The sequence below is a fragment of the Propithecus coquereli genome, unplaced genomic scaffold (assembly GCF_000956105.1).
Source record: "Propithecus coquereli isolate 6110/MARCELLA unplaced genomic scaffold, Pcoq_1.0 Scaffold926, whole genome shotgun sequence".
NCBI classification, from domain to species: Eukaryota; Metazoa; Chordata; class Mammalia; order Primates; family Indriidae; genus Propithecus; species Propithecus coquereli.
In genome coordinates this window covers 350224-378011 of record NW_012155574.1, presented here as the reverse complement: position 1 = coordinate 378011, position 27788 = coordinate 350224, and the positions used below count along the sequence as shown (strand labels likewise).

The following is a 27788-nucleotide window of genomic DNA, read 5'->3' as shown; positions in this document are numbered from 1 at the left end:
TTTTCTTTAAAAAGTCTTTTCGATGGGGAAAAAGCCCACATACAAAAAAGTACCTAAAAGTGAGCGTACGGTGGCAGAGCGAACCCTCGGGTAACCACCGCCTGGTGAGCCGGAGCCCTCGCTGCCAGCCGCCGCAGTGCCCGTGGCTCCTCATGCTCCCTGCCCCGCCACCCACCGCTTGACTGCCGGTGACCGCTCCGCTCCGGCTCGCCTTCCTGCTTCTGCCTCCTCCATTTGCAGTCCCTAAATGATGTGGTTTAGGTTTTACCCAGTTTTGTACTTTGTATGCCTGGAATCTCTACAGTCCCTAATGAATTCCCAGTGTGCTGGGGGCTAACGGTGGCCCCACCACCCTATTGGAACAGTGTCTACTAACTGTACCCGATGCTTTGCCGAGGTCCCCGGGCACTAGGTGTAGGTGACTGATTGATCTTCCCACCCCTCGGCTTCTCCTTCCTGGATGTTCACACCCCTGCCCCACCACTCCTCCTCTCCCTGCTTACTTCCCCCCTACGGCTCTTTTCTTGTTTCCTGCCTGCCAGCCAGGAAGACTCGTCAAGCTGTTTCCTGCCTCAGGACCTTTGCACACACTGCTAGTGCTGCCTAGGAGGCCATTCCCTAGATCTTTGTGGAGCCACCACGTTTTTACTAAGCAGGTCTTGGCTGCAATGTCACCTCCTAGGCCTGCTCTGACCACTCTTGCTGAAGGAGTGCCCAGTCTCTGTCACAATGCCCAGATTATCTTATTTATTTGTCTGTTATCTGTTCCCTCCACTGGACTGTTGGCCGCTTGAGGGTAGGACTTTTCGTTGGTCTTATTCCCCAACGCATCCCAGCACCTGTAATGAGCTGGCAGGTAGCAGGGGCTTAATGAACAGCTGCAGACTGAAGGACTCTGGCCCTACTCTCTGGCCAGAGAGACCTGGGTTCAGATTCCTGTGCCACCTTTATTAGTTATGTGACCTTGGACAGATCATTTACCCTGTCTGGGCCTTGGTTTCCTCATAAACATGGTTAAATAAAATAAACATCTCTGGAAACTCACAGTCCAGTGTTTGGCATTGTGTCGGCACTAAGGAAATGATAGTTAAATATGAACCTGATCAACAGCTAAAATCCTACTCATGTTTGGTGCCAAGAACAAGTGTATTTTTCCCAGTGAACTAGATGACTTCCTCTTATCAGCAAGGAGTACCAGGTCACCCTCTAATTTCCCTTTTGGCTGTGGCTGCCAGGAAGCTTACTTAAGGGTAGGTCTCAGGAGCAGCCCTTATTTCCTGTCAGGTCTTCAGTGTAGTTCTTTCTTCTCTTTCCTCTCCCTGCTCTTTGATTATTCATTTTTGCTCCACAGTCCACATATGTGATTGTTATTTTTTATTTTGGTAAAATATACATAACATACAATTTACCAATGGTAAATTCTCATATAAGTGGAATCATATAGTATCTGTCCCTTTGTGACTCGCTTATATGACTTGGGATAATGTCCTCAAGGTTCATCCATATTGTAGCATCAGAATTTCCTTCTTTTTAAGGCCGATGATATTTGATTGTATGGGTGGACCGCCTTTGCTTATCCATCCATCTGTCCGTCGATGGACACTTGGGTTGCTTTCGCCTTATGTCTGTCATAAATAATGCTGCAGTGAACATGGGTATGCAGATATTATTTTTGATAAATTACTGTCTTACTTTTCTGGGCCCTGAGTGAGCCCAGGCTAAATTATAAATTGAAGGTAGGATTCAGGACAGTTTCCAGGACCAGGCTGTCCCACCTGCTCTTGCTTGGTGTGTCTGCGTGTCTGTGTGTGCTGGAGCCTCCGTGCCACTGCTGGCGCCCTGTCTAGGCCTCTCTCACCTGAAAGTACACGTCTCCCGCGGCTGCTGCAGGTGCTGGCTGCTGATGGCTCTCACCTGTGCCTTCTCCAGCCACGTGCCCTTGGCTGGCAGGTGTCACCTCCCCTGAGATGCCTGGAAGGAAACTCTCCATGGTCTTTGGCCAGTGACTGATGTGCCCACGAATTAGGTGAGCCCCGGGGTGCCCCTCACACTGCAGGGCTCCTGTGGGTCAGGCTGGTGCTGGACTCCAGCGGAGACTAAGCTTTGCCCGGCTCTCTCCTCATCTGCCTGCTTCCCTCTGCCCTTCTCCTGAGAGCCCTCCCCCAGTAAACTGGGCACACAAGCATCCCCACCGTGGCTTCTGCTTCTGGAGAGCCCAATCTAAGACAGTGTGCAGCTCACTCGTTCCTCCTACCATGGTGTGTCATGTAAGATTCTGAGGCTGACAGACCATGTGGCTAGGAGCAGTCTCCTTGGAAGGCGGTGAACATTCCCAGCGTCCCACACATACAGAACAGGCAAGTCCCAACCCAGGAAACCAGGCTTTCTGGGAGGTGACCCTGGGGCAGAGGGGAGCAGGAACTCCCACCTCACCTGGGCCTTTCTCCATTGTGTGTGGGCAAGAGAAGTGCAGGGTCTTGGAGAGTCCAGGCCTGGTAGAGAGGACCGAGTGAGCCCAAGTGAGCCACTGGGGAGTGAGTGTGTATCCCGGTTAGAACAGGGAAGCCCTCCTGCCCGGCCCCCCAGCATCGGTGCCAGTGTTCTCGTATTAAATGTTATAATATTAAGTCAATTATAAATTAATAATATTGGCAGCTAATCTAAAAAGTACCACGTGGGCCCCGCAGACACAGTGCTGGTTTGTGCCTGTCCTCTGGTTGGACTTGGGGTCTGGGGGCAGCCATCTGGGTGGAGCCGGTGGGCCAGGTGGTACTGATTACACATGTCATGGCCACTGCATGTCTATGAGCGTCTTGCATGTTCATTTCCCTGCCATCATCCCCAGCTGTTTGCGAGTTCCAGTGTTTTGATGTAGCTGCCTATTGATTAAAAGAGAGACCCCGTGCAAATATTTTAAAAGTTTTCAGGCCATACCAGGCCAACCTGGGACTTTTTTATTGTCTAGAGTTGCCTAATCAAATGTAGGCTACCCAGTTAAATTGGAATTTCAGATAAACAATAAGTATGTCCCAAATATTGCACAGCACATACTTAAATACTAAACAATTATTTGTGGTTTATCTGAAATGCCAGTGTAACTGCAAGTCCTGTATTTGTATTTGCTAGATCTGGCAATCAGAAGGATCAGAGACTGGAGGAGGGAAGAACTTTTCTCCTTGATCTGATGTCATACAATGTGGTCTGTGCTTCCACTGTGGCAGGATCCCATGTTCGACAATGGCACCACTGGGGATGCCCCCCAGGCAGCCCTGTCCTTCTCGCATCCTTGCCAACCCAGAGAATTTCCATCTGGAGCCTGCTGTGATGAACGTGAAGGTTACTTTACCAAGGGGGGTGGCATCACCTTAGTGTAGGGACGTGTGTTTGCGTCTTGTGGGAGGTGGGGAGTGGTGAGGACGGCACAGTGAAAGGCTTGTGGCCAGGCGAGGTAGGGCGGCTGTGGTCTGAGCAACACCCGGAAGCCCTTCTGGCTCTGATAGGCCAGAGACCTCCCTCCCCATCCTGCCGGCCCCCAGGTGCCCTGTGGGGAGTGGGCGTATGTCTCCAGGGGCTGACACTGCACACTGAGCTACAGGTCGCTCCCTGGGAAGAGACCCTTGCTGAGTGTGCCTCCCTCCTACCCTGTCCGTGTTCAGTTATGGCCCTGAGAAAGTAACCCTGGGTGTGACACCTGATGCCCACAGCAGGGACCAAAGCTGTGAGTGACAGCCCAGGTGAGTGACCTTGACTTGCCTCCAGTCCTATTGTGAGCCTACTCCCATTTCTTCACTCAGGTGTCAAAGCCTCACCCACAGGGCTGGACAAGCTCCCTGATGCTCTGTGCTGACTGACACTTCATGGTGGCTTGACCTTCATTCTCACCCAAATGCCCATTGTCTTTGTGCCTCTTCCTATGAAGAATGGCCAACCGAAATGGAGAGGATGGTGAAAGGCGCCCCCAGCCACACTTCCCCTCGATTTAGCAGCTGTTAACATTTGCCCATATTGCTTGTGACCGTTTTTCATGCTGAAATACATTAGAGCACATTACAGTCACAATGTTTTGTAAAGCGTTCATCTTTTTCAAAATGCCAGCGTTTGCCAGCCATCACCCCTCCCAGAACACAGTCTTGCTCTGTCATCCCAGGTAGAGTGCCGTGGCGTCATTGTAGCTCACTGCAACCTCAAACTTCTGGGCTAAAGCGATCCTCCTGCCTCGGCCCCCCAGGTAGCTGGGACTACAGGCATGCGCCACCATGCCCGGCTAATTTTTTCTATTTTTAGTAGAGACGGGGGTCTCCCTCTTGCTCAGGCTGGTCTCGAACTCCTGAGCTCAAACAATCAGCCCGCCTCGGCCTCCCAGAGAGCTAGGATTACAGGCGTGAGCCACCGCGCTGTTCTTGATAGTGTCTGACACTCGGTCCATCCTCAGAGCTGCTCTCCCGCCCCCATCTGTCTGTCTCTGCTGGACGCCCACGCCAGGGTCTGGTCAAGGATCCCACACGCACTCGGTGGGTCTATCTTGGGCCTCTTTTCATGGGAGCCATTTCCTAGCGCTTAAGAGGCGGGGCCGTTGGTCCTGGAGAATGTCCCACCTCTGGCTCTGCCTGCTTTGAAGCGCGGACTTTAGAGGCCCGTGGTTCGGGCCACCTACTGCTGCACAACCAGCCACCCAGCACTGGCGGCTGAAGACGGTGGCAGCCGCGTACCGTGCTCTGGAGCTGACGCTCCGCTTGGCAGGGCCTTTTTTTTGCCCCACGTGGTGTCAGCTGGAGCCGTTGGTGTTATCACCCGGGCTCTGGGCTGATGGGGGCCTCGGAACAGCTTCCCACGCTGGCCGTGGCAGGAAGGCGTCGAGGGCGGGGCGGTCAGGCATCTCACCTGGTGGCCCAGGGCTCTCAGAGACCGTGGTCTCCCTTCTGCCAGCCTCCCAGCATAGCGGCCATGGCCTGAGTCTCATTGGTTAGAGTCGGTCACATGCTCACTCCCAAACCAATGGCAGCGAGGAGGGCGATGAGCCTCGGGATTGGCCAGGCAGCCATGCCCCACCCCCTGCCTGGTCCCGGTGGGGCCGGGCTGCTGGGTTCCCAGTTTGTAGAGGGGCCCAGTTGGCACCCAGGATTCTTTTTGTTTTTTTCCAGCTAGACCTCAGGAGCCAAGAGTTGAGTTAATTACAGTCCTCACCTCGTAACACACTATTGGTCTCTGCAGGCTCCTGCTTTTATTTTATTGATTTACTTATTCCCTTTGCTTTTTGTTCCTCTCGTGCCCTTCCCCCTCCGGGCAACGCCTCGTCTGTCCAGGGGACACCTGCTTACTGGCCCGTGTCTTGCCAGGTGTGCCTCTTGCCTCGGGCGCGTGCGTTTGTGCTGCACACGAACGGCACTGGGCTGTGTGTCTTGTTCGGTTTCCTGCCTTTTCCACCGAGCGTTCCATTTTGAGGGTACGCTGACTCGTTGGCTCCCAGTGCTGGGGTTCTCCACCGGGGTGTGTCTGTGAGGGTCCCTCATGTTGTTCCCTGAGGACATTTAATAAACACAGCGGGGAGGTGTGGGCAGGGTCAGGGAAACTCCCCGGCTGGGGCAGCTCTCGGGAGTGGCACTGGCGGGGAGCCCTTACCAGGGGGGCCTGAAGGGGTTGGGGGGGGGCGGCTGTGAGAGTCCAGCCAGGGCCCTGGCCCAGGGGGAGGGGCTGTGGCTGTTGGGGAGGGGACAGTGTCCGCAGGCCTCTGCCAGGAGGGAACGAACACCGAGTTTCTCTCTCTCTGTCAGGGCTCCCACTGGTCAGACCCACAGGAGGCTGGAGGGCCTGGAAGTCAGGGTGCAGCCTGAGGACAGCTGCGGGATGGAGCAAGGTGGAGAAGGGCAGGCTGCGTGTCTGGGAACAGGCAGCTTGACAGGAACTGGCACTGTGGCCGCCACCTGCCCGCCCTTCCTAGCCCAGTCAGTGGCCCGGTGACCACCATGGGCCGTGCGGACCTGGTACAGATCTCCCTGAGTAGTGCACTGGGCATCTGAACCGCCGGTCATGGAGCATCTGTGCTTGATCACGTGTATGCCTCCCTCTAGAGTGGCTGCCTAGGCGACACTGAGGCCAGTGGCACCATAATAACAGCATCATTCTAACGTTCGCCTTTCTAAGGGGCATGGGGGAGAGCCCGTGGTGGTTTTACTTTGCATCTCATCTCATTGGTTCCCAGTAAGTCCCCGCCTTGGAGGGCTGGCCAGCGCCTCGTGAGCCAGCCCGGCAGGCCCTGAGCAGCCTGTCACAGGGGCTTAGTTTGCCGGCCAAGATCTGGCTGCTGGGGCTCCCCACAACAGGGAGGCAGGCCACCTTCCCCACGCCCTCCCCGAGTGGCTCTTCTCGAATTGGTGGGGTGGGATGCTGTCTGAAGAAGCGGACACTCAGGAGGCTACTTACTGTGGGGCTGTGGGAAATCACAGTTGGAGCCTCCAGGAGGAGCATGTTTGAATCTGTGACCCAGCAACACAGACATTGTGCTCTCTTATTTATCACTCATATGAGTGTTTCTCAATTCTTTTTGCTTATCTCCGGGGACAGGGAGCTCACCCCTTCCTCCCCACAGCCTGGTCCATCCCAGACCTGGAGAAAGCTTTCTCCATGTGGAACTGAGATCTGCCATCTTCTCTAGCCCCCTTCCCCCCATACACATACACACCCCATCCAGAGCAGTTGTGGAGATGTGAGGATAGTGAGTGTCCAGGTTAGCCACCCTAAGGGTCCCGGCCCCCCCACCCCCACCTGGGCCACCTCCTCTGGACACATCCCAGACAGTCCTTTCCCCTCCTGGCCGAGCAATCTTTAGACTGCACTAGGGAGGCTGAGCTGCATACAGGGGTGCCCCAGACTGTGGGGAAAACAGGACCCCAAACCCCATGTGACATCTCAGGGTGGCCAGAGTTTAGCAGTTTTACAGAGAAGTTGGAAACCTGAATTTTCATGTGAACGTTTCTAATTTGTGAATGCTGGTAACCAATTGAAAACTAAAAACCACTGTGTGGGCCATACAGAATGCACATGTGGGCTAGATAATGCCCGTGGGCTCCTACCGTGACCTGAGGTGTGGAAGAACCTCTTTACCATGTGGATACAGAGTTGAGGCTCAGAGAGGGTGGGTGATTTGCCTGGGGTTGCACAGCAAATGAGAACACAGAGTCAGGCCTGGGCCTGATGTTCTTTATCCTTACCCTGGGCCTGGGATGGGGGTGATGGGCAAGCCGAAAATTTGGAATCACCTGCGTGTGGTGTGGACAGAATGTGTCGCTGAGGGGGGTCAAAGGGCCAGGCCACCCTGGGGACCAGGTGGCTAGCAGAGCTAGGGGACCGGCTTGCTGGATGGGGTGGTGGGGCGGGGCCAGCTGGGAAGGAAGCTTCCTGGGAGAAGCTCATGCAGACCCTTTTTCCTCTCCGCTCCTGCCTGGATGTTTAACAGAAGGGCAAACAGGGGGTGGGGGGCGGAGTTTAGGTCTCTAGCAAAAGATTTTCTTTCTTGAAAGGCACTGGAGGGAGTGGACCCCAGGCGTTGGCAGTTTGCACGCCCCTCCCTTAACCATCTCGAGGGCCACTGACTTTGTTAATTGGGATGAAAGCCCAGATTGTTCCAGGGTGACTTCTAATGTCAGTGGCTTGACGGAGCCCTCCACCCTCCTCAGACAAGAGGGCAGGGGCCTGCCAGCCCTCTTGGTCCCCTCTGGTCCTGGCCCTGGCACAGGCGCCGGTCCTGGCGGCCCACCCACCTCTGGTCCTCTACCGGCAGGCTTCCTCGCTGGGGGACACAGCAGTGCCCCTCCAGGCACTTGGGCAGAACCTTGGCTCCTCGCTCTGGGACTCTTCTGTCCCACCCCATGCCCCCCGCGGGCAAACCCTCTTGATGCTGCCTTTAAGATAAATGCCCGTACTGCCTCTTGCCACCCCTGCCCGGCTCCCGTCTTGACGCAGCAGCCAGGTGAGTCCTTTACTAGAGAGTCCGATGAAGTCATCCCAGGCTCCAGGGCTTCCAGGCATGCCAGGGCTGGTCTGCGGTCGCCACCGTGTGCTCAGGCCTGCAGCTCGGCCGAGCTGGCCCTCTGCTGCTCCTCACCTGAGTCCTGCGAGTCCAACCTCAGGCCCTTTGCCCCCCGTTCCCACTGCCTGACGTGCTTCACCTCCAGATCAGGTCATCAGGTCTCAGCTCAAACGCCACCTCTTCCGAGAGGCCTTCCTGGACCACCCTCTCTAAAATATGTTCTCCCCACCCCGTCATGTCCTGTTCCCATCTCCTTGCCTTCCGTCATCTGTTTCTTCACTGCGTGTATGACAGCCGGGTGGTCAGTTCCCTGCAGATTTCCTCTTGGGTTTTACCCACCTCCTCCCTGCCCCCGAGTGTCAGTGCTGGGAGGATGGCCAGAAGCCTGTCTCGTTGGCTGATAAACTCCCGTTCCTAGAGGAGCTGCTCAGTTGGTGCTGGTCAACTGGCCATGCCAGGCCCTGGGGGCTGTCACTCTGGCACTGCCCTGTGGCTGGTGGTTGGTAGAGGAGGAACCCTTGCGTGTGACTTTGGGAAGCACGCTGTCTGGGGCTGTGGGGACTGGGGACTTGGGCAGGGGTGGAGCTGGGGGCAGGAGAGAGGGCTGGCCTGAAGATGGCATTTGAGTGGCTCGTCCAGGATGACAGGATGGGGAAGAAGAGAACCTCAGGAGTGTGCAGGCCCAAGGGCCCATGAGAGGGTCAGGTCAGGGTGGCTCCTGCAGGGCCTCGATTGCCGGGCTGAGTCGGGAATCCGGAGCGTTCCTTGCAGTGTGAAGCTGGGGCAGCCGTGGGCTGTGGAGTGTCAGTGTCAGGCAGAGTGGGGAAGGGGCGGAGGGAATGGGGAGCTGTTCGGGGGAGAACGGACGGGACCTGAGGGGGTGTCAAGGATGGCAAGATGTTAGGCGCGTTTGCTGGTGCTGCTGAGGAGCGCGGCAGGAGCATCCCCTGGGGCTGGACTCGCAGCCTGAGGGGGCCTCAAGGGGGCGTTGCTGAGCCTTGGGTCTGAGGGCCGGGCCAGCCGGCAGTTGTGGCGTGGCTGGGAATGGGGCTGGGGTTGGGGAGAGGCATTGTTGGGTGGCGGTGTGCGCACGCACGGGGGGCCGTGTCAACGACTCTCGGCTAACACCTGCGGCACTGAGCGACCGCGCACTCACCTGTGTGTTATCTTCTCCCATGTGTCAGGGCCCGTGTGCGTCTGGGCAAGCCTGGCGGTGTGCGTGGACCATGTGCTCGCGTACGAGGGAGGTGGCTGAGGTCGGGCCCTGCCTGTGCGCGTGCTGGAGTGCACCCCTGCTGCTGACAGCCTTCCTTTCTGATTCCCCCAGGGCCTCGCGGAAGAGGGGACTGTCCCGGCCTAGCCTGGACCATGGTGCTGCTCTGGGAGCCTGCAGGAGCCTGGCTGGCCCTGGGCCTGGCCCTGGCGCTAGGCCCCAGCGTGGGCGCGGCCGCCCCTCAGCAGGACTGCACGGGCGTCGAGTGCCCGCGGCTGGAGAACTGCATCGAGGAGGTGCTGGAGCCGGGCGCCTGCTGCGCCACGTGCGTGCAGCGGGGCTGCGCCTGCGAGGGCTACCAGTACTACGACTGCCTGCAGGGTGGCTTTGTGCATGGCCGCGTGCCTGCTGGCCAGTCCTACTTCGTGGACTTCGGCAGCACCGAGTGCTCCTGCCCCGCCGGTGGCGGCAAGATCAGCTGCCAGTTCATGCTGTGCCCAGAGCTGCCGCCGAACTGCATTGAGGCCGTGGTGGCGGCCGACAGCTGCCCGCAGTGTGGCCAGGTGGGCTGTGTCCACAACGGCCGTAAGTATGCTGCTGGCCACACCGTCCACCTGCCACCATGCCGGGCCTGCCACTGCCCTGACGCTGGTGGGGAACTCATCTGCTACCAGCTTCCCAGTTGCCATGGGAACTTCTCAGATGCCGAGGAGGGTGACCCCGAGCGACACTATGAAGACCCCTACAGCTACGACCAGGAGGTGGCTGAGGCAGAAGCAGCAGCGGCCCTAGGGGGTGAAGGCGAGGTCCAGGTGGGCGCAGGGGGCCCCCCGGCCGCTCTGGGAGGCGGGAGTCAGCCGCTGTCCACCATCCAGGCGACCCCCTGGCCAGCCGCCCTCCCCAGACCCACGGCGGCTGCTGCCCTGGGTCCCCCAGCCCCTGTGCAGACCAAAGCTAGAAGAGTGACCGAGGACAGCGAGGAAGAAGAGGAGGAGGAGGCGGAGGAGGAGAGGGAGGAAATGGCTGTCACTGAGCCACTGGCAGCAGCAGGCCCCAAGGGGCTGGACGGGCTGCCCACTGCAGGCCCAGCTGGATCCCGTCTCCCTGTCCAGGAGGAGAGGGCAGAAGCCAGGGTGGGGCCTGAAGAGAACCTCATCCCAGATGCCCAGGCCATGCCCGGCAGTGCTGGGCAGGAGGGAGCCACACCCACGCCAGGGTCAGGCACGGCCGGTCTGGTCCTGACGCAGGCCGCACCTAGCTCTCCCGGGGGCCTGGTCAAGCCCAGCACCCACACCATCCTGTCCACGCCGCCGCATGATGCAGCCCGAGTCCCACCCACCCAGGAGGTGCCTAAGCAGCCGCAGGTTCTGCCCCAGTCCCGGGCAGAGGAGGACACAGACCCCAACTCTGTCCATTCTGTCCCCAGAGGCAGCGCTGAAGGTAAGACCTTTCCTGGTTTCTCCAGGGGCTCTTGGCCCCGGAAGGGCAGCCTTAGGGGTCTGGTCGCTGTCCCAGGTCTCGGCATAGCTGCCTGGGGCAGCAGACATTGTGGCTGTGGGCCACTCCCGGCAGAGCCAGCCCAGGCCCTCGGGCAAGCAGGTTCTGAGCACCTTCTCCCAGGCCCACCTCGTGAGGGTGGAGGGGTGGGTGGGGGTTCCTGTCATAGAAGGTGCTGGGCCCGTGGTAGGGCTGTGGTTGTGGTTGAGGTCCCAGCACCTCATCAGAGTCGGGCTCCCTGAGGAGGGCTCCTGCCAGGTGCCCGTTCAGTCCAGCAGGGCCCACGGGTGCCCTGGCAGGAAATTCGGAGCTTCCCGGCCCTGGTGCAGCTACCTGCTCACATCCACCCTGACAGCCTCCGGCCACGGCTGTGTTCTGAGTCTCTGAGGTGGCAGCAGAGGGGATGTGTTCCCTTGAGGGGGCTCCTTGCGAGAGCCTGGTACCAACCCTGCCACCCCCCTAGCCAGGGATCCTGTTAACACACAAGTTGGTCCTTGTGCCTCTTCCACTCTGCACCCTGCTGTGGTTCCCACCTTACTTAGAGGAGAAGCCCAAGCCCTCACAGTGGCCACAGGCCCTCACAGCCTGCCCCATGACCTCCCAGACCTTCTCTCCTGTTGTCTTCCCTATCACCCACTCCGCGAAGCTCCAGTGGTCCTCACACCTTCCTGCCCCAGGCCCTTTGCACTTGCCACTCTTGCCTCCTGAAATGCTCTTCCAGGTGTCCACTTGGCCCACTCCTTGCTTCAGCTCTCTGCCCGGGTTACCTCCCCAGGGAGGTCTTCCCTGCCTACCCCGCTTTCCTCTTCCCCTGCTGTAACTTCTCTGAGCACACCTGACATTGCAGTCCATAACTCCTCGTGAACTCGCGTATTGCTTTCTCCCCCAGTAGAACATTAGTGCTGTGGCGTGAGGGCGGGGACCACGTCTGTTATATTCTCTGCTGAGTCCAAGGGCCTCCAGCAGGGCCTGCACACAGTTGGTGCTCAATAATATTAGGTAAATGAATGAGTGACTCAGTGGGGGGTTCCATGGCCACCCCTTTTCTCAGTCATCCCTCTTCACCCTACTTCCCCTTCCGTCCTCTGAGCACCCTGCACTGTCTCCCCTCTGTTCCAAGCATTTGCTCACATTGTTCCTGGCCAGCTCAGACAGCACCTCCTCCAGGAAGCCTTCCCTTAATCTTTGTGTCTTGTCTCACCTCCCTCCCCCTGCCCCACCCCGAGCTCTACGTTCTCCCTGCCTCCTTTTTGAGGATGCACTGGGGAGTTGTCTCATTTCTAGAGATCTTTCCCCACAGCTGGGAGCCTGCATCTTATTCAATCCCATATCATTTGCTCTACAGCCTTCATTAGGTGTCATCTGTGAACAAGCCCTGTTGGCCCTGGGAACACAGGGTGGATCAGTGTAGGCCTGGTCCACAGGCTGGGTGCTGTGAGGGAGAGATGCCTGTGTGATATCTGGGAAGGCTTCCTGGAGGAGGGGGCATGACGAGCTCTGGGGTTTCTGTAGTGTTCCCGTCGACCCATCCTGCTGTGCATAGCTGTGTGGCCTCGGGCAAGGCTCTTAGCTGCTGAGACCCTGTCTTCCCATTTGGTCGAGCGCTTTCACCACACTTGCTGGACGTGGGCTACTTACACAGCCCGTGCAAGTGCAGCGGGGGTGAGACTGGGCTCCATGGGCTCCTCCAGGCCCCCAGGCTGCCACCCCCGACACCTCTGCTTCCAGCCTGCTCCCAGTGGGCGGGGCGCAGAACAGCGCCTCCAAGATGCGAGACTCCCGCTTCTGCGACTTGATCCTCCCCACAGTCTGGGTGGGTGGGCTCCATCTCCACATTCTGAGCCAAGTGTGCTCTGGGAGCTGTGGCTGGTGGCTCCAGGTCACAGGTGGGGGCGGGGAGCATGCGTGGGTGTGCGTGTAATGAAGTGCACGTGTGCCCGGGAGGGCTTGCAGCCTGGCTCGGAGCTGCAGCTTCCCGGTTTCCAAAATAGGCACAGCCCTGGCCTCGCCCCGCCTCTCGGTGCCGGAGGCCTCTCTGCGGTTCTGGGCCTTGGAATCCTGGGGAAGGCTTTGTTCTCAGGAGCCCCAGTTTTTTTCTCTGCCCTCAGCTTTCTCAGATGGATTTTGGGGTGTGGCCTTTGGTGAGGGCTCCTGGGGGACGCCCTGTATCCTGTGGGAGGGCTGCCCTGGCAGGGGGCCCGGCATGTGCAAAGGCCCTGAGACTAGAATTAGTGGGCGTGGAGGGGTGTACAGGGAGTGGAGGTGTGAGGAGCCCGGGAGGGGTGGACTAAATGGGACCCAGGAGCCCGGGCCTGGCCGGATAAATATCCCTACCCGCTCTCGCCCTTCTGCCCACCCAGGGTCCGCTCCGCACCCTCCAATTCACAGGCTCTGGCTCCACGACCATGTAACTTAGGCAAGTGGCTTAAGGTCTCCTGCTTCAGTTTTTCCATCTGTAAGCAGCAGAGAAGTCCCTGCCTCAAGGGAGTTGAATGAGCTATTTCATGTCAAATGCGCCACAGGGAGCTGAGTGCTTGCTGAGCAATTAAAAGCATTAGCGGTTGTTATTCACCCCGGTCCTTGGCAGATATTCGGGGAGCACTCTCTGTGCCGGGGGTTGTGCCAGCGAGCCAGGCAGGTACGCCCCTCCCCTTCTGGGGGCTGATGGGGAGGAGGGCCTCACACACGCACGGGGTCTCCCCACCCCCGTCACAGCTGTGTGCTGCACAGAGAGGGGGTGCGGAGGGGATGGGAGCCCAGTGGGTGGGGGTCAGGTCGCCTGATGGAGCATCCGAGGGGAAGGGGGTTTGGGCCTCAGAGCTCCCGGCTGCTGTTGTGAGGGGAGGGCTGAGGGATCGGGTGGTGGAGGGGCCCTTGTGGGGAGAAGCTGGGGAGGCAGCTTAGCCTCGCTCAGCCCCTGGGGCCTGCGAAGAGGCAGGCAGTGGGGCCGGAAATGACTCCCCAGCCGTGTTTCCATGGCGGCCCTGGGGCCTGGAGAAGGCGGTTTCCAGCCATTGCCTGGCTAGGGTGGGGGTCCTGCTCTGGAGCCGGAGCCGTGCCAGGGATCCAGGCTGCTTCGGCTGGGCTTTCCCCGCCTCTGAGCATGTCCAGATGTGGCGTAATGGAAGCCACATGCCCAGCTCCCAGGGCTGGAGAGAAGGGGGCTGACGTCTGTTGTCACTCGGGAGGCTTTGTCAGGGCGGCTGCTCCCACAGGGCTGGCACAATGAGGGGCCACAGCGGAGAGAACCCTGGGGCAGGGTGGCCCTCAGGAGGTCGGAGGTTCCAGGGGCAGCTGGACACAGCCCCTGACCTAGAAGAGGCCTCGGTGCGACCTCTGTGGGCCCCAGGAATTCGTGGCAGGAAAGGGGCCCCTTCCTTGGGGCCTCACATAGCCAGTTCTGCAGGGCAGTGGTCTTTGAATGCTGTGACGCTCCAGTCAGCAGAGAAACTCTTTAGAATTCAGATGGTTGTTTCTATCAATTGCAGACACCGTGTAGCACTGTGACACGTGCCAGGCACTGTTGTAAGCACTGTGTCATTAAGCCCTGTGATCCCCACAACAGTCTGTATCAGTTTACAGGAGCGGAGAGTGAGCTTCAGAGAGCTCAGGCCACGTGCCTGTGGACGCCGGGGCAGAGAGTGCTGGAACCAGGTTTCTCTCACTTTCTTCACCTCTCTATCCCCGGACAGTGGTTTTTGAGTGCCCAGCGTGTGTGTGGGCTGGGGCGGGGGCTGAGCATACAGTGTGGAGCAAAGCCCAGCACGGTCCTGCCCCCGGGGAGCTTAGGGCTTAGAGGGAAGATAAAGAACCCAGTAGTCACGCAGGTGTGCAGTTCCGAGAGGTGATGCCTGGGCTGAGGAACAGGGGGCGGTGCTCTGCAAGCCTGTCTATGGCGAGGGGACCTGACTCCTGGGGATCAGGAAAGGCTTCCTGGAGGAAGTGATGCTTGAGCTGCAGTGTAGAGGAGAGGCAGTAGGTGGGGAGTGGTGAGAAGGGTGTGCTCCAGGTGGGGAGAACAGCATGTGCAAAGGGCCTGCTGCCAGAGGGAACTGGCAACTAGATTGAGAGGAAGCCCTGTGGCTCATGTGAAAAGAGGCTGGGGAGGGGGCAGGGGCTAGACCCAGGGTGACGTGTGTATCCTCAGGATGAAGATTTGTGCCGTTGTCCCAAGGACAGTGGGGAGCCCCTGAAGGTATAAGGCGGAGGTAGCATGATAGGATTTGTGTTTTGAGGTACTCCCTGCAGGTGCAGGGAGGAGAACACAAAAGCAGGGCTCTTCCCCTCTCACCCGAAGCCAGTGCTGGGCCGTTCCAGTGTCCATGGGTCTCCATGGTCCCCCAGAATCACCAGGCTGTAGCTCCAGGGAGCCCCAGAGTGTGACCTGCCTCGACTCACCCTGTTCCCTGGAGTATTGCTGCAGACTCTCCTCTCCAGGGTTGGCCTGCGGGGGCTTTAAACCCATGTGGGGTCTGAGAAATGCACGAGCACGGCCCTGGACCCCATGGAGCTGAGGCAGTCACTTTCCATTCCCTTGTTCTCCGGCAACCACCGATCTACCTTTTGTCTCTACAGATTTGCATGTTCTGGATATTTCCGGAATAGCCAGGAACCCTGCAGTCTGTGGTCTTTGTGTGTGACTGTCTCCTTTCACTTAGCACAGTGGTGTCGCGTGTGGTAGGTAGTTTATCCTTTTCATGGCTGAATGATAGTCTGTCGTGTGGATACATGGCACTATTTTTATCTATGCATTTATTGATGGACCTTGTGTTTCCAACATTCAGCTATTATAAATAATGATGCAATAAATATTTATTGGCACAAATTTTTGTGTGGACATATGTTTTCATTTTTATCTTGGAATACGAGGGCTGTCTGGAAAGTACCCAGCCATGTAACCGTTCTCATTACATTAGCAGTGGCTGGATACTTTCCGGATAGCCCTCGTATACCTGGGAGTGGAATTGCTGGGTCATACAGTGACTCTATTTTTAATTGTTAGACGAACTACCAGAATGTTTTCCAAAGTGACAGTGCCATTTTACATTTCTGCCGGAAATGTGCAAGGATTCCCACTTTTCTACATCCTTGCCAACACTCTTATTATGGCCATCGTAGTGGGTGTGAAGTAGTATCTCGCAGTGGTTTTGATTTGCGTTTCTGTGATGATGGACGGTACCGACCGTGTTTTGATGAGATGACTTTAGAAAGTCCTGTAACACACAAGCACACATTCCGTTAGCCATCGTCACAGTGTCACGTAGTCTCTGGGAAACTCCACTGTACCCTGTGCATGCACTCTGGGAGAGAAGGTGAAGAGGGCAACTGATGTCTTAGTGTTGTTCTGAAAATAATTTGACCTCATGGATCTCTGAAAGGGTCTCGAGAACCCTCTAGGGCCAGACCACACTTGAGAACCACTGGTCAACGGGTCAGTGCAACTGCAAGCACGTAGGTGTGCGCACATATTTCTCACGGGTGCTAACATGCGGTGCGCACCATTCTGTTCTGTGCTTATTTCGATTGACGGCGTATCTTGGAGGTTTTCACTGTCACTACTCGGAGCGTTCCCTCACTGTGTTTGGTGGCTAATGCTCCACTGTAGGCACATCTCAACTTTTATTTTATTTATTTGTGTATTAATTAATGAGAAACAAGGTCTCACTGTGTTGCCCAGACTGGTCTTGAACTCTTGGCTTCAGGTGATCCTCCCGCCTCAGCCTCCCGAGGTGCTGGGGTTATAAGAGTGAGCCCACCTTTTATTTACCAGTCGCTTTGCTGATGGACGTCCAGGTTCTTCTGCCATTAAGCAGCGATGCTGCTGTGACTCTGTACCGTGCCCTGGTGCGGAATCACCCGGTCAGCGTGTACGTGCATTTCTGCGTTTTCCTTTGTAAACTGTTCGCCGGAGCACAACCAATGGAAGCCCTCAGAAGCAAACAAGTCGATAACGCATTTCCACGTGAGCACCCCCGTGCGGCTGGCACGCAGATCACAAAACAACCTTGGAGGGTGTGCAGATTTCACTCATACCCGTGTGCATGAGGATGCCCCTTTCCCCATTCTATTCATGCGACCAGTATTTATTGAGTGCCTACCTCACTGTGGCAGGGCTGGGGAGACAGCAGGGGGCAAAACAGACCAGATCCCTTTCCCCCATGGAGCTGCCAGTCTGAGGGGAGCACACAGCCAATAAAATGAACACGTGAAGTCAGTGGTGTGTTGAATGGTGAGAAGCGCTAAGGAGGAAACTAAGCCATGAAAGGTTCTGGCCTTGGCCAATCCGAGAGGCGGCAGACAGCGTCTCTTGGTGGTTTCAGTCTACGCACGCGCTTTGCTCCTCACCTGCCTTGGCCAAGGGCTCTGCAGCAGATCGCACTGGTCCCTCTTCCACCAGCACTGCTGTGGGGGCTGCGGGGTGGTCTTTCTGCCACCCTCAGCAAACCAATGCCAGTCTTTCCCCTGGGACACACATCAGTCATGGTTTAAATGATCTATTGCCGCAATAAAGCAAGTGACAAACAACTGTATCACACACTGTGAACATTTATTGTTGCTCCCAGGTGCACAGGTGAGCTGGGCAGTCCTGCTGACCTGAGCCAGGTATAGCACCTGATGCCAGCCAGCCTCGAGCATGCATCTGGTCGGCTGGAGGCTCAGCTGGGGCTGGCTGTGGAGGACGGCCTCAGCCAGGATGGTGCAGGTCTGCTCCATGTGGTCTCTCATGCACTTGCTGTCGCTGGGGCCCAGGCTGGCAACGGCAGTAGCAGGGGAGCAGGAAGTGACTGGGGAGTTTGAAGCAGGTACGAAATTGGAAACAAGCCAGTACAAAACCTTTTCACCCCAGGAGGTGTTAAGTTGGAATCCTGCTGTCCTCAAGGCTGGGGATGGGTTTGGGGCAAGAGCTATCTGGCTTCTAGCAGAGGAAAGACAGTGGGAACGCATCATCTAAGTTAGGTAGCCAAACATAGAGTGGGCCAAGGCAGTGTATTTGCCATAAACTTTAACACTTTCCGTCTTGTGATGGGCGTCAGTTTTGTAGGACTTAAATAGCTGACGTCTTCAAGATCAGAGGAGTGAATCTTTGCAGACGTCTCAGGAGGCATCTTGTTAATGTTAGGATGATGTTTTGTTGTTAGGATAATGTATCCCTCAGTGAGGAGACACACAATGGTCTAAAAGCTGATTCGGAGCCTTTGACCCCAGCTGGTGGGGTCTAGGCAGATAAATAGATCAAACCTTTTGCCTGGAGTTGGTGTGGGGAGGTTACTGTAGACTCAGGCAAGGTTGTGAGAGGCGCGTACCTGTTTGGCCACGGCTCATAGCTTCCTTTGTGTCTGGCGGGAGTGACTTACATACGTGCAGCAGGTTGTTTCTGAGATGGCACAGACTCCTCCCTCCCAGGCCAAAAGCTGACCGAGTGCGGGGTGATTACCTCACACCACTTGGGTCAGAAATTCGTAGGATTGCTGCATTAGGCTGAGGCCATGCTGCAGCAGGTCCGCACGTTCAGCAAGAGTGGCCGAGAGATTCGGGTTGGTCTGCGTGTCACGTTGTTAGGGTGGTGGGACCTATGCTGGTTCCTGCTGATGACAGCAATGATCCCCATCCCTAGGGTATGGGCCCGAGGATGGCTCACCTCACCCGTGGGCCTGTGGCTGCCCAAGGGAGAAAAGGGGGGTTCTGGCCAGGGGGAAGTGACTGAACAGGTGGGCCAGGGAGCCCGCAGTGCAGCGCAGCACCCCTCCTGTGGCAGCTGGGCAGGAGGGGCTGGGGAAGTGGAAAATGCACTAGGCGAGGCCTCCAGACGTAGCCCCGCAGTGAGAACCAAAGGCGGGTGTCCCCAGGGTATAGTACTCAGTTGGATTTTGGCTGTGAAGCCAGGAACTTTAGCCCATCGCTGGTTTATCTGTCCATATGGTTCCCCATGGCGTGGTTGGATGGGTACGTGAGCCACAGCACAGTCTTTTGGTGCCGGGACATCACAGTACCAGGGTGGTCGCAAAGGCCACCCCAGAGCCACTGGATGAGCAGGGATTCGGACGGGATGGCGGTGGGGTGCCCAGGCGCAGAGAAGCATGGGGAGGGGGGCGTATTGCTTGGGTGGAGTTAGGCTGGCAGATGGGGCCGGAGGCCAGAGGAGGGTACACGACAGGCCTGGCGCTGTCTGCATCTCACAGCCCGGGCTCCAGCCTCGGCCCATTTAACGAAGATGTTGCCTGTGTGGGTGGACCGGAGGGGCGGAAGGCGGGGATGGCATTCGCTGGACTGGAGATGGTTGGGGGAGGCAGCTCGGTGGGGGAGGAGGCTTTGTTCCGCAGCAGAGGCGCGGAATGCAGGAGCGGAGAAGAACCTGGTAGGTGAGGGCTGGTGGTGAGCGAGTGACTGTCCCAGTGAAAGTCGAAGTGGCTCCGCCCTGAGAGGACACAAGCTGCAGTCCGGCTTGCTGGGGCGGTGTGGTCAGATAGGGAATGGCTAGGTTAGCTGGGGCCCAGGGAGGTTTTGGGTGAGCGCACACAGCTGAGCCTGCCAGAGAGGATAACGGTGGTGGGGGCGGCCTGGCAGGTGTCATAAGGCCGATGGACTGACTTCCAGCAAAGGCTTTGGCCCCGCTCGGGTGTGCAATTTCTAATTAATTCCATCGGTTCCAGCAAAAATCTGTGGTCAGGGTAGGCCCTGGGGATCTGCGGCTAGCCCCATGACCCAAAGGACACATAACCAGCAAGTGAGCCCCAGCCAAAGAGAGCAGCGACGCCTTGCCGTTGACTTTCCTGTGAGAGGTGCTGTATGGACATTTATTTGTGGCTGAACTGCCTGTTGGGCCATCCATCCATCCATCCATCCATCCTTCCCTTTTCTTTGGGTTGCCTCTTCTGGGAAGATCCCTGGGTCCCTGAAATAATGGTATATCTGTCTGGGCCAGATGTGACCAGCAAACACCAAGTGTAGACTTTCCCGTCCTCTCTTGGTGATCTACGTGGTACTATTAATGGGTCCTGGGGCAATTATTTCTGCCTCCTAGAGTGGTTTAGAAGAGGAAATTAGTAACCGGCCTTACTTGTACCCCGAGGAAACTGTGAGAACTGAGGGTGGGGCAGCTTCTGTCTGGATGCAGTCTGAATGAGCAGAGCCCACAGTAGCATCTAGGGTCTCTGGTTCCATGGGCTCTCTGTTATCCACGTGTCCTATTCACGTCCTTCCCCATCAGGTCGCCGATGAGAAGTTGTTGGTGAGATGGTTAAGGAAGGGAGAACTTTCACCCTGAGAGGTGACATGTGTGTGTCTCCCTGGATGTGGACGGAGGTGGAGTTGTCACAGATGGTCACCACTGAAGGCAGGGCCGGAGCCCTCGGGGGCATGTGGAAAATTGGCATGCTGGTGTGTATGCGCCTGAGGCCTGGAGTTCAATGAAATCAGCGCTTGTGGCAGAAGTTTGGTCCACTTAGGAGACCATTCGCCTTCCAGCAATTTTCGAAGACACTTTTAGAAGACGGTCGTGGTGGTAGGCGGAATGAAGGTTCTGAGGACACCGTGTGATGACGCCCGCTGCTGAGGGCCTCAGCAGTCAAGCAGGTGCCTTGATCTGAGTCACTTACGCCTGGTGGACCAAAGGGCACCCGAGTACAGTTAGTGAGGAATCGTGTTGCCAGGTCAGCAGTGGCTGTTTGGGTCTGAGTGGCCACGAGTGCCTTCCCACAAGGGGCCTGTGCCTGGCCTCGGCCCAGGGCGTGTAAGCATTGGGCCCAGCTCTGAACCCAGACCTGTGGATGCATGAGATATCTCTGGATTTCCGAGTTGGCTTCTGGTACAAAGCGCCACAGGTTGGAGGCTGGCTGTGCCTCTCACTAGCTGTGTGACCTTAGGCAAGTTGCTTAACTGCCCTGGGCCTTGGTTTTCTCATCTGTAAAAGGAGTTTACTGACAGCCCCTTCCGAGATCTGCACGCTGAGTTGGAAGAAAGCCTGTGTCAGGCACTGGGTGCCGGGATCTGTCGCGTAGCAGGGCCCCACCCACTGCTAGTGGCCTGGGTGTTGCGAATCCAGCCCTGGGGGCTCTGCTGGGAGATGGCCTCTGAGCTCTGGGTGCATCCTGTTCATATACCCAGGCCCAGGCCGCAGATGCAGCTCTCCTGAGGCTGAACCATTCCTGGGGGTCCTTGGCCTTCTGAGCCCTGAGCCCTCCGGAGTCCTGGGTGCCTGAGTGGACTGGAACTCGCGGTCTGTGCTGTAGGCTTCCCTGTGGGCAGCGTCAGCACCCTCTGCCTGCTAGCACCTCCTCTAGGCCAGGCCGGGCTTCTGAGGCCTCTGGGTCCTGTGGCATCTGGGTCTTTGAGCAGAGGCTTCTGGCTGAGGTCAGAATTTCATGGGCTGGGACTCTGCTGGGACCTTGCCCCTTTATCCACTCTTGGGTCTCCACTCTGGGAAGGTGGGCTTGGCGCTGGAGTTGCACTGAAGGTGAGTGTGCCTTGGCCCTCAGAGAGTGAATTCCAGCCACTGCTGCCCCTCGCTGTGTGACCTTAGACAAGTGAATCACCCTCTCTGAGCCTCAGTGTCTACATCTGTCGGAAGAGGGGAGTAACCTTAGAATTGGTGAGGGGAGTAGGTGGGATAATGACAGCCAACACAAAGCAGTTACTCAGAGCCACGTGTTCTCTTCTTTCCCCTGCCAGAGGGTCACTGCACTCTGGGGGGCACCATGCGGGGGATGGATGTGTGTTTTGTTTAAGTGAACAGATGTGTGTCTCTTCTGGTGGCCAGAAGCTGTCCCCTCTGGTGAAGGAGCGAAGGGGCCAGGCCTGGTGAGGTTGGGTGGGGGGCCTTCAGTGGCTGCTCACTTCCTGCTCCCCTCCCCGTTTGTTACTCCAGCTGCCTCCAGATGTGTACGGAGTGTTCCTCGCTGGCTGTTTCCTCCCCAGGCCACACTCTCATTTCAGCCCCTGCCAACTGTGTCAGCAAATGCCTGGCCTCTCCTTCAGCTGCACAGCCTGTCAGGCCGGCATCCCAGGGACGAGGGCAGGGCACGCTCTCCACTGAGCCCACACGCTGGGGCCCTGTTCTTCATCACCCTCACCCGGTTGCCTGCGTCAGGAGCGTTTCTTATGTGCCAGGCACTGTGTTCATCCCTGGACGTGTATAGGTCCATCAAGCCTCATGGCACCCCTATGTGTGTGGGGGGTGCCATTATTATGCCCATTTTATAGACGAGGTGACTGAGGCCCAGGGATGTTAAGTGCCTGGTCCAAGGTCCCTGGTGTCAGTGAAACAGATGTTTGCCAACCACCAACTTGGCCCTGTGCACCAGGCACTCCGCCTCCCTGAGCAGGCCTCAGCCCCCTGGCCTGAGGGGGTATCTCCCTGTCGCTGGCAGCCCCTGGCTCTGGAGGGGCGAAGCCAGGCCCAAGGCAGGGCTGGCAGGCCTGAGTTCTGTACCTGGCCCCAGCCCCTGGCTTTCCGCCCGGCACGGCATTGGGAAGCCGGAATTCTCTGGGATCCGTATGCCAAAGGTGGGAGGTGCCGAAAGGAAAATCCGGCAGCAGGAGCAGGCCTGCCTGGGCACAGAGGGCCCAGGACCTGAGAGAGACAGAGAAGCAGGCTTGTTTCCAGCCACACCCACTTGCTGCCCTGCTCACCTGTCCCTGACACATTTATGGGCTACGCGCTCTGAACCAGGATTTGCTGGGGGCCAGGGATTCAGTGGGAACAGAAAGGTGGAGACCATACCCCGGGATGGGGGACCCGCTGTGACTCCAGAGACTATGATGAGCCACCTCTGGAACGCACACGTCAGGGAAGCAAACCAGTGCCTGGAGGTGAAGCAACTTGGAGGGAGGAGCCCCTGGGCTGGTGGGGGCTGTGGGGACCAGACCTGGTGCCTTGAACCCAGGGGGTGCCGCTGCCCAGCTCCTGTTGTTGCCCTGGGGCTGTGGGGGCCCAGCATGACCCACAACTTTGAATTTTCTAAAAGAAGCCTGGGGTCCGGAATTTTATGTGACAGCTCTCAATTTGTAAATGTTGGCAGATTTGTTTTCTAATTATTTGTGGCTCGTATTAGTTCACCTTTGCAACCATTTATTTAGCTCATGATTCTGTGGGTTGGCAGTTGAGTTGGGCTCTGCCCATCAGGTGTGGCTGATGTCAGCTGGGCTTGCCCGTATGTGTGTGGGGGGTGTCAGCTGGGGGTTCAGCTCAGGGCTGGCTGGTCTTGGGTGGCTTCCACTGGCATGGTTGTCTGTGCTCCACACAAAACAAAGTGTTAAAATCAATATACTCTGCAATAGTATCAAAAACATCAAATAGCTAGAAATAGATCTAATTAAAGATATGTAAGACCTTTCCCCTAAAAATTACAAAACGTTGCCAAAAAACAAAAAGTAAAAATGACCTAAATAAATGGGGGTATAGATCACGTTCATGGGTTGGAAACTTAATATTAAGATGTCAGTTCTTTCGAAATGAAGCTACAGATTCAGCACAATACCAGTCAAAACGCTGGGTCTCTCATCCTTCCTCGAGCTAGCCCAGGTTTGCTCACGTGGTGTCTTGACTGCGTCCTGGGAGAGAAGGCAAAAGCGACAAGGCCTTTCTGGGTTCCATGTGCGCCGTGCGCTGTTGTCCAGGCAGTGCAGTCGCGAGCCGGCCCAGGCTCCCAATAGGGGGGGATGGACGCCCCTCTCAGTTCGGGGAGCTGCGAGGACTGTGGCTATTTTCGCAGTCATCACAGATAGGAAGGCAAAATTCAAATTGCATTTAGCAGCCACCTCTGGAACGTGGGACCCCCATCGCAGCGCTGCGCGTGTTAACCTGACCAGGCTGCAGTTGGCCTACGCACTCACACTGTGATGTCGAACGTTCGGAAATGTTTCCAAGTCTGTTTCAGAGAGAGAACAGCCTGGGCTCTGGGGACAAGCAGAGCTGCATTCCAGCCCGGGGTCAGTCGGTGTCCTCGCCTTGAGGAGGAAGGTGATTATCCCTCACTTGCAGGGTTGTTGGGAGAATCAAGTGGGGCAACGTTCGGAAGTCCCCATCACGGCCCACCATAAGGACTGGCGAACGTGAGTTCTTCGTCTCTTAACCTCGGAAGCGCCCCGGTTCCAAACCAGTGCACCCCTCTTGCTGTGTCTCCAGCACTGCAAGCTTTTGTGACACTCTGTTGATTTTCGTTTCAGAGGGAGCTGAGCGCCGTTGACAGGCTCCTATCTTATAAAATTTATAGACCTTTAAGTGAACATTTTTCCATTTCTTTTCAGTGGTTGTCTTTTTGGATTTTGGAGCCATTATATTTTCCCCCAGGGTCAGGGATCAAACATTTTTGGAAACCTTTGGAAAACCTGTAGGCCCCAGGTAGGTGGGTAGGGTGCTGAAGGGCTAAGTGGAACCCACCCTCCTTGGGTGTCTGGGGGCTGCGTTCAGATAATGTGGTCGTTGAGCCATTGTCCAGAGCGTCCTTTGCCTGGGCCTGACGGGGAGGGTGTGGGGCGGGGCGGGGCAGAGGCTCCTTGAGTCCACCTGTTTCACCTGGATGTGATAGGCTGCTGTCTGCACTCAGACCCCAAGTGGCGCCATTCCTGGGCTCAGGAGACCTGCTACTTGGGCACTCCTGACTCCTGTCCTGGGGAGTGGGGGTCCCCTCACAAAGTGAGCCTACTGTTTAGACCTGCGCATGACCTTGGACACATCACTCTGCTTCTCTGGGCCTTGGTTTTGCCAGCTGGGTGGTGGCTGTTACCATAGTGACCCTGGCTCTGCGGCTCTGGTGGGAGGGGGAGTCCTAGGCCCCTACCTGGGCCCAGGAAACAGCTCTCACCTGGGAGCTGGGCATCTCAGCCTGGTAGAGAGAGCTGAACGGTCAGACTGGGTTCCAGGTGGTACTCAACAGGGGAGGCAGAGTGACCCCAGAGCCCAGGCCCCCCAGCTCGAGGCCCTGTGCGGGGTGGGGTGTAGCTGAGAGCCCACCATGAGAGAGGGCTTGGGGAAGGGGCTGGGGGAGTGACAGGGAGGGCCCTCCTTTCCTTGGAAGAACCGATGCAGAGCGAGGGGCTTAAATGGCCCCCCACCGTGCTGTCCCCTCCTTCTTTCCCTCCTTCGAAGCTCTGCCTGGAGCCTGCACTCTGGGCTCACGGCGTGGGTGAGAGCCCTGTGGCTGCCTCTGACTGGGCACGTGGTCTGGGGCAGGCTGTGCCTCCTTTCTCTGCTGTCTGTACAATGGAGGTGGGGACAGGACCCTGCCAGAGCCAGAGGGAAGATGCCATGGGTACAGGTTAGGGCCCAGCAGGCAGCTCCAGCTCCGGGCCAGGCTCAGCGGTGAGCATGTGGGTGAGGTGCCAGCTCGGGGGTGGGTGGGACGTAGAGCCAGGTGCTGAGGGCGCTGGGCTGGGGCTGCCCTGCCAGGGTAGTGGAGGAAAGGTTCTCTCGGGCTGAACTGGGTGGGCTCAGTGGCTGCTGCTGTTTCTGTGATCCTGGGGCCGGAAGACACAGCCAGGCTCAGGAGCCCTTCCTGCCCGTCCACTTTCCAGTCCTCACTAAAAGTCTCAGGGCTCCTTCCCAGGACCCTCCCCCACTTCCCCGGGGAACTCCGGGCTACAGCGTTCTCTGGGCTGTTTGCTCAGGCCCCACAAACATCCTGTCCAAACAGGGGCCTGGTGGAGATGGCCCCATCATCACCCTCCTGCCAGGTATAGAGGTTTCTCTGCAGCATTTCTAAAGCCAGAATTCTTTAGGGCTTTAATGTCAGGGAAAGGGGACTGTCTAGAGAGGTCATGACCTCTGGGCTGGATTTTTCCGGGCACCCATTGTCCTGTGATCAAAGGAGGTTAGAGTCACCGGAATCTCATAATCTTTTTATAACAGAACCTTTCTTGAATGGGTAATACCTGTGTACAGTCAGAAACAAATGCAAAATGCAAAAGTGGTAAACAGTGACATGTCAGTTTCCTTCCTCCCTCCCCAGGGCTGAGTCCCTCCCCAAGATAGCCACTGTTGCCAGTTTCTTGGATCTTCTTCCAGAAATACTCCATGCATGTCTGCACATGCCTTTAAAAAGACAAGTGGTAGCTTATTCTAGATACTATTCAGCATTGACCATTTAAAAAAATGTTCTTCCCAGTATGTGCAGAAATTGTTCATGTGAGTGCGTGCAGATCTAACTGTTTTTAACACCCTCATGAGATTAGGTGGGTGTGACATCAGCCATTTAATCGCTGCCCCATAGATGGGACTATTGCTGTCACACACATGGCTGCAGCACACATCTGTGACGCTCTGTCAGCAGATTAGCTTCCTAGAGGGGGAGACGCTGGTCACAGTGTTTTTTACACTGCAGTGCATTATTTGTTTTCTGGTATATAGCATGAAATTTCCCATTTTCAGTTGTACCGTTCAGGGGCATTAAGCACATTCACGTTGTTGTGCAGCCGTCAGCACCGTCCACCTCCAGAACCTTCTTATCTTTCTCCACTGAAACTCTGTCCCATTAAACACTCACCCCGATTCCCTCGCCCCCAGTCCCTGGTGACCACCGTTCCACGCTCTGTCTCTATGAACTGACTACTCCGGGGACCTCGTACGGGCGGAATCATATGATAGTTTGTCCTCGTGTGTCTGGCTTGTTTCACGGGGCTGGGTCCTGTTTTTAAAAGACTCTTTTAGTCTTTCGTCTTAGAATTCTCTCGTCACGCCGCCTGTCCCAGCACTGTTTCTGTTGTGTTGAGAGATATGGGAGTGAAGAGTGTGCGGGGCTGTGTGAGCAGCTCAGGGAGCATCCACGTGGGCGGAGGGACAGAAACCGGGCCGTCCTGACATCACAAGTTCCTTCCTTTCCTTCGAGCTGTTCTGCCTAAATGGTCTTGCCTCGCCGTTTTCCAGTTTTGCAGTCCACGTACAAGGAAGGCTGCGTGTTCTCCTGTGACCCCTTGCCCCGTCGCTGTGTCGTGTGATGCGTGCGTGTTGTTGCGCGTAGTGGCAGGCAGTGGTGTGTGGACCCTTTCTCCTGTCCATGGGCACTTGGAGACCACTGGGGAGGGAGAGCGTGTGCTTCCCCTTCAGCACGTGCCCAAGAGTGAAACTTTGGGGTGGTGGGTGTGCGTGCCCCGCTTGGCCAGATGACAGGTAGGACGTGGCTTTCCAGCGTGGGCCGGACCTCCTCTGCTGCTCAGGACGGGAGAGGCCGGGTTCCTGCGGACAGGGGTCGCGCTATCCCTGCTGTCAGGCCCTGATGGTGTGAAGAAGACTGTGGTGGCGCATCCAGGAGCCGGATGTTTCCAGGCCACGTCACTGTCAATCCTGGGAGGCCAGAGAACGCCTCCCAGGTGAGGGCTGGCTGTCACAGCGAGAGGTCACCTGTAGCTCTCTCTCCACGGTATTTCTGAGAACTGGCAGATGAGGGAGGCCACACACCTTCTTGGCCAGAGCTTAGGTACAGCGGCAAAGTGGATGTAAAGTGGGGATTCTCAAAAACCCAGAGGAAAGCAGAAAATGCGGGGTGGGCGTGGCTGGAGGCGGCACCAGCTTCTGCTGCTGAAGGGATGTTGTCCTGTCTTTCCATGTATTTGTCCCTTTGTTTGTTAATTAATGCAGAAAGTAGCCACCCAAACGTATGTGCCAGGGGACAAGGATATCGTGTTTACTGAGCACCAGTTGTTTGCCACTTGCCGAATCTTCTCGCACCCCCATCTTGGGAAATGCGGGTGGGGAGAGGTTACTTGCCCATTTTATAGGTGAGGAAACAGAGCTCAGGAGATGGGTGACTTACCCAAGTCCCCCACTGGTAGATGGTGGCCTAGCTGCGTGCTTGGGCTCCCAGTGGTGGTAATGACACACCTGTGCTTGTCTCGATGACCTGCGTGGTGGAAACTGCTCCACAGAGGCAGCAAGAGGGGAGGTGGTGGGTGAGGGTTTGCATCCTTCCTTGTCATTTTCCTAAGCCTGTGCCCTCCGGCTGTGTATTTTAAGCTCTTAGAAGCTCCGTTCACTTATGTGGGACAGGGAGATAATCTTATACACTGTCATCAGGCTGTTGATGTTAGCCTTAAATGAGATGAGAGATACCAAGAGCCTGG

General features: G+C 56.9%; 1 protein-coding gene across 1 annotated transcript in view; it reads left to right on the top strand.

Annotated features, from left to right (window-relative positions):
- Positions 1–27788, top strand: part of FBLN2 (fibulin 2) — a 78207-nt gene that overhangs the window by 14575 nt on the left and 35844 nt on the right. Inside the window, exon 2 of the mRNA XM_012664857.1 lies at positions 9354–10679. Within this exon, the coding sequence (XP_012520311.1) occupies positions 9395–10679 (1285 nt within the window). The 5' untranslated portion in view covers positions 9354–9394. The remainder of the gene's footprint in view (positions 1–9353; positions 10680–27788) is intronic.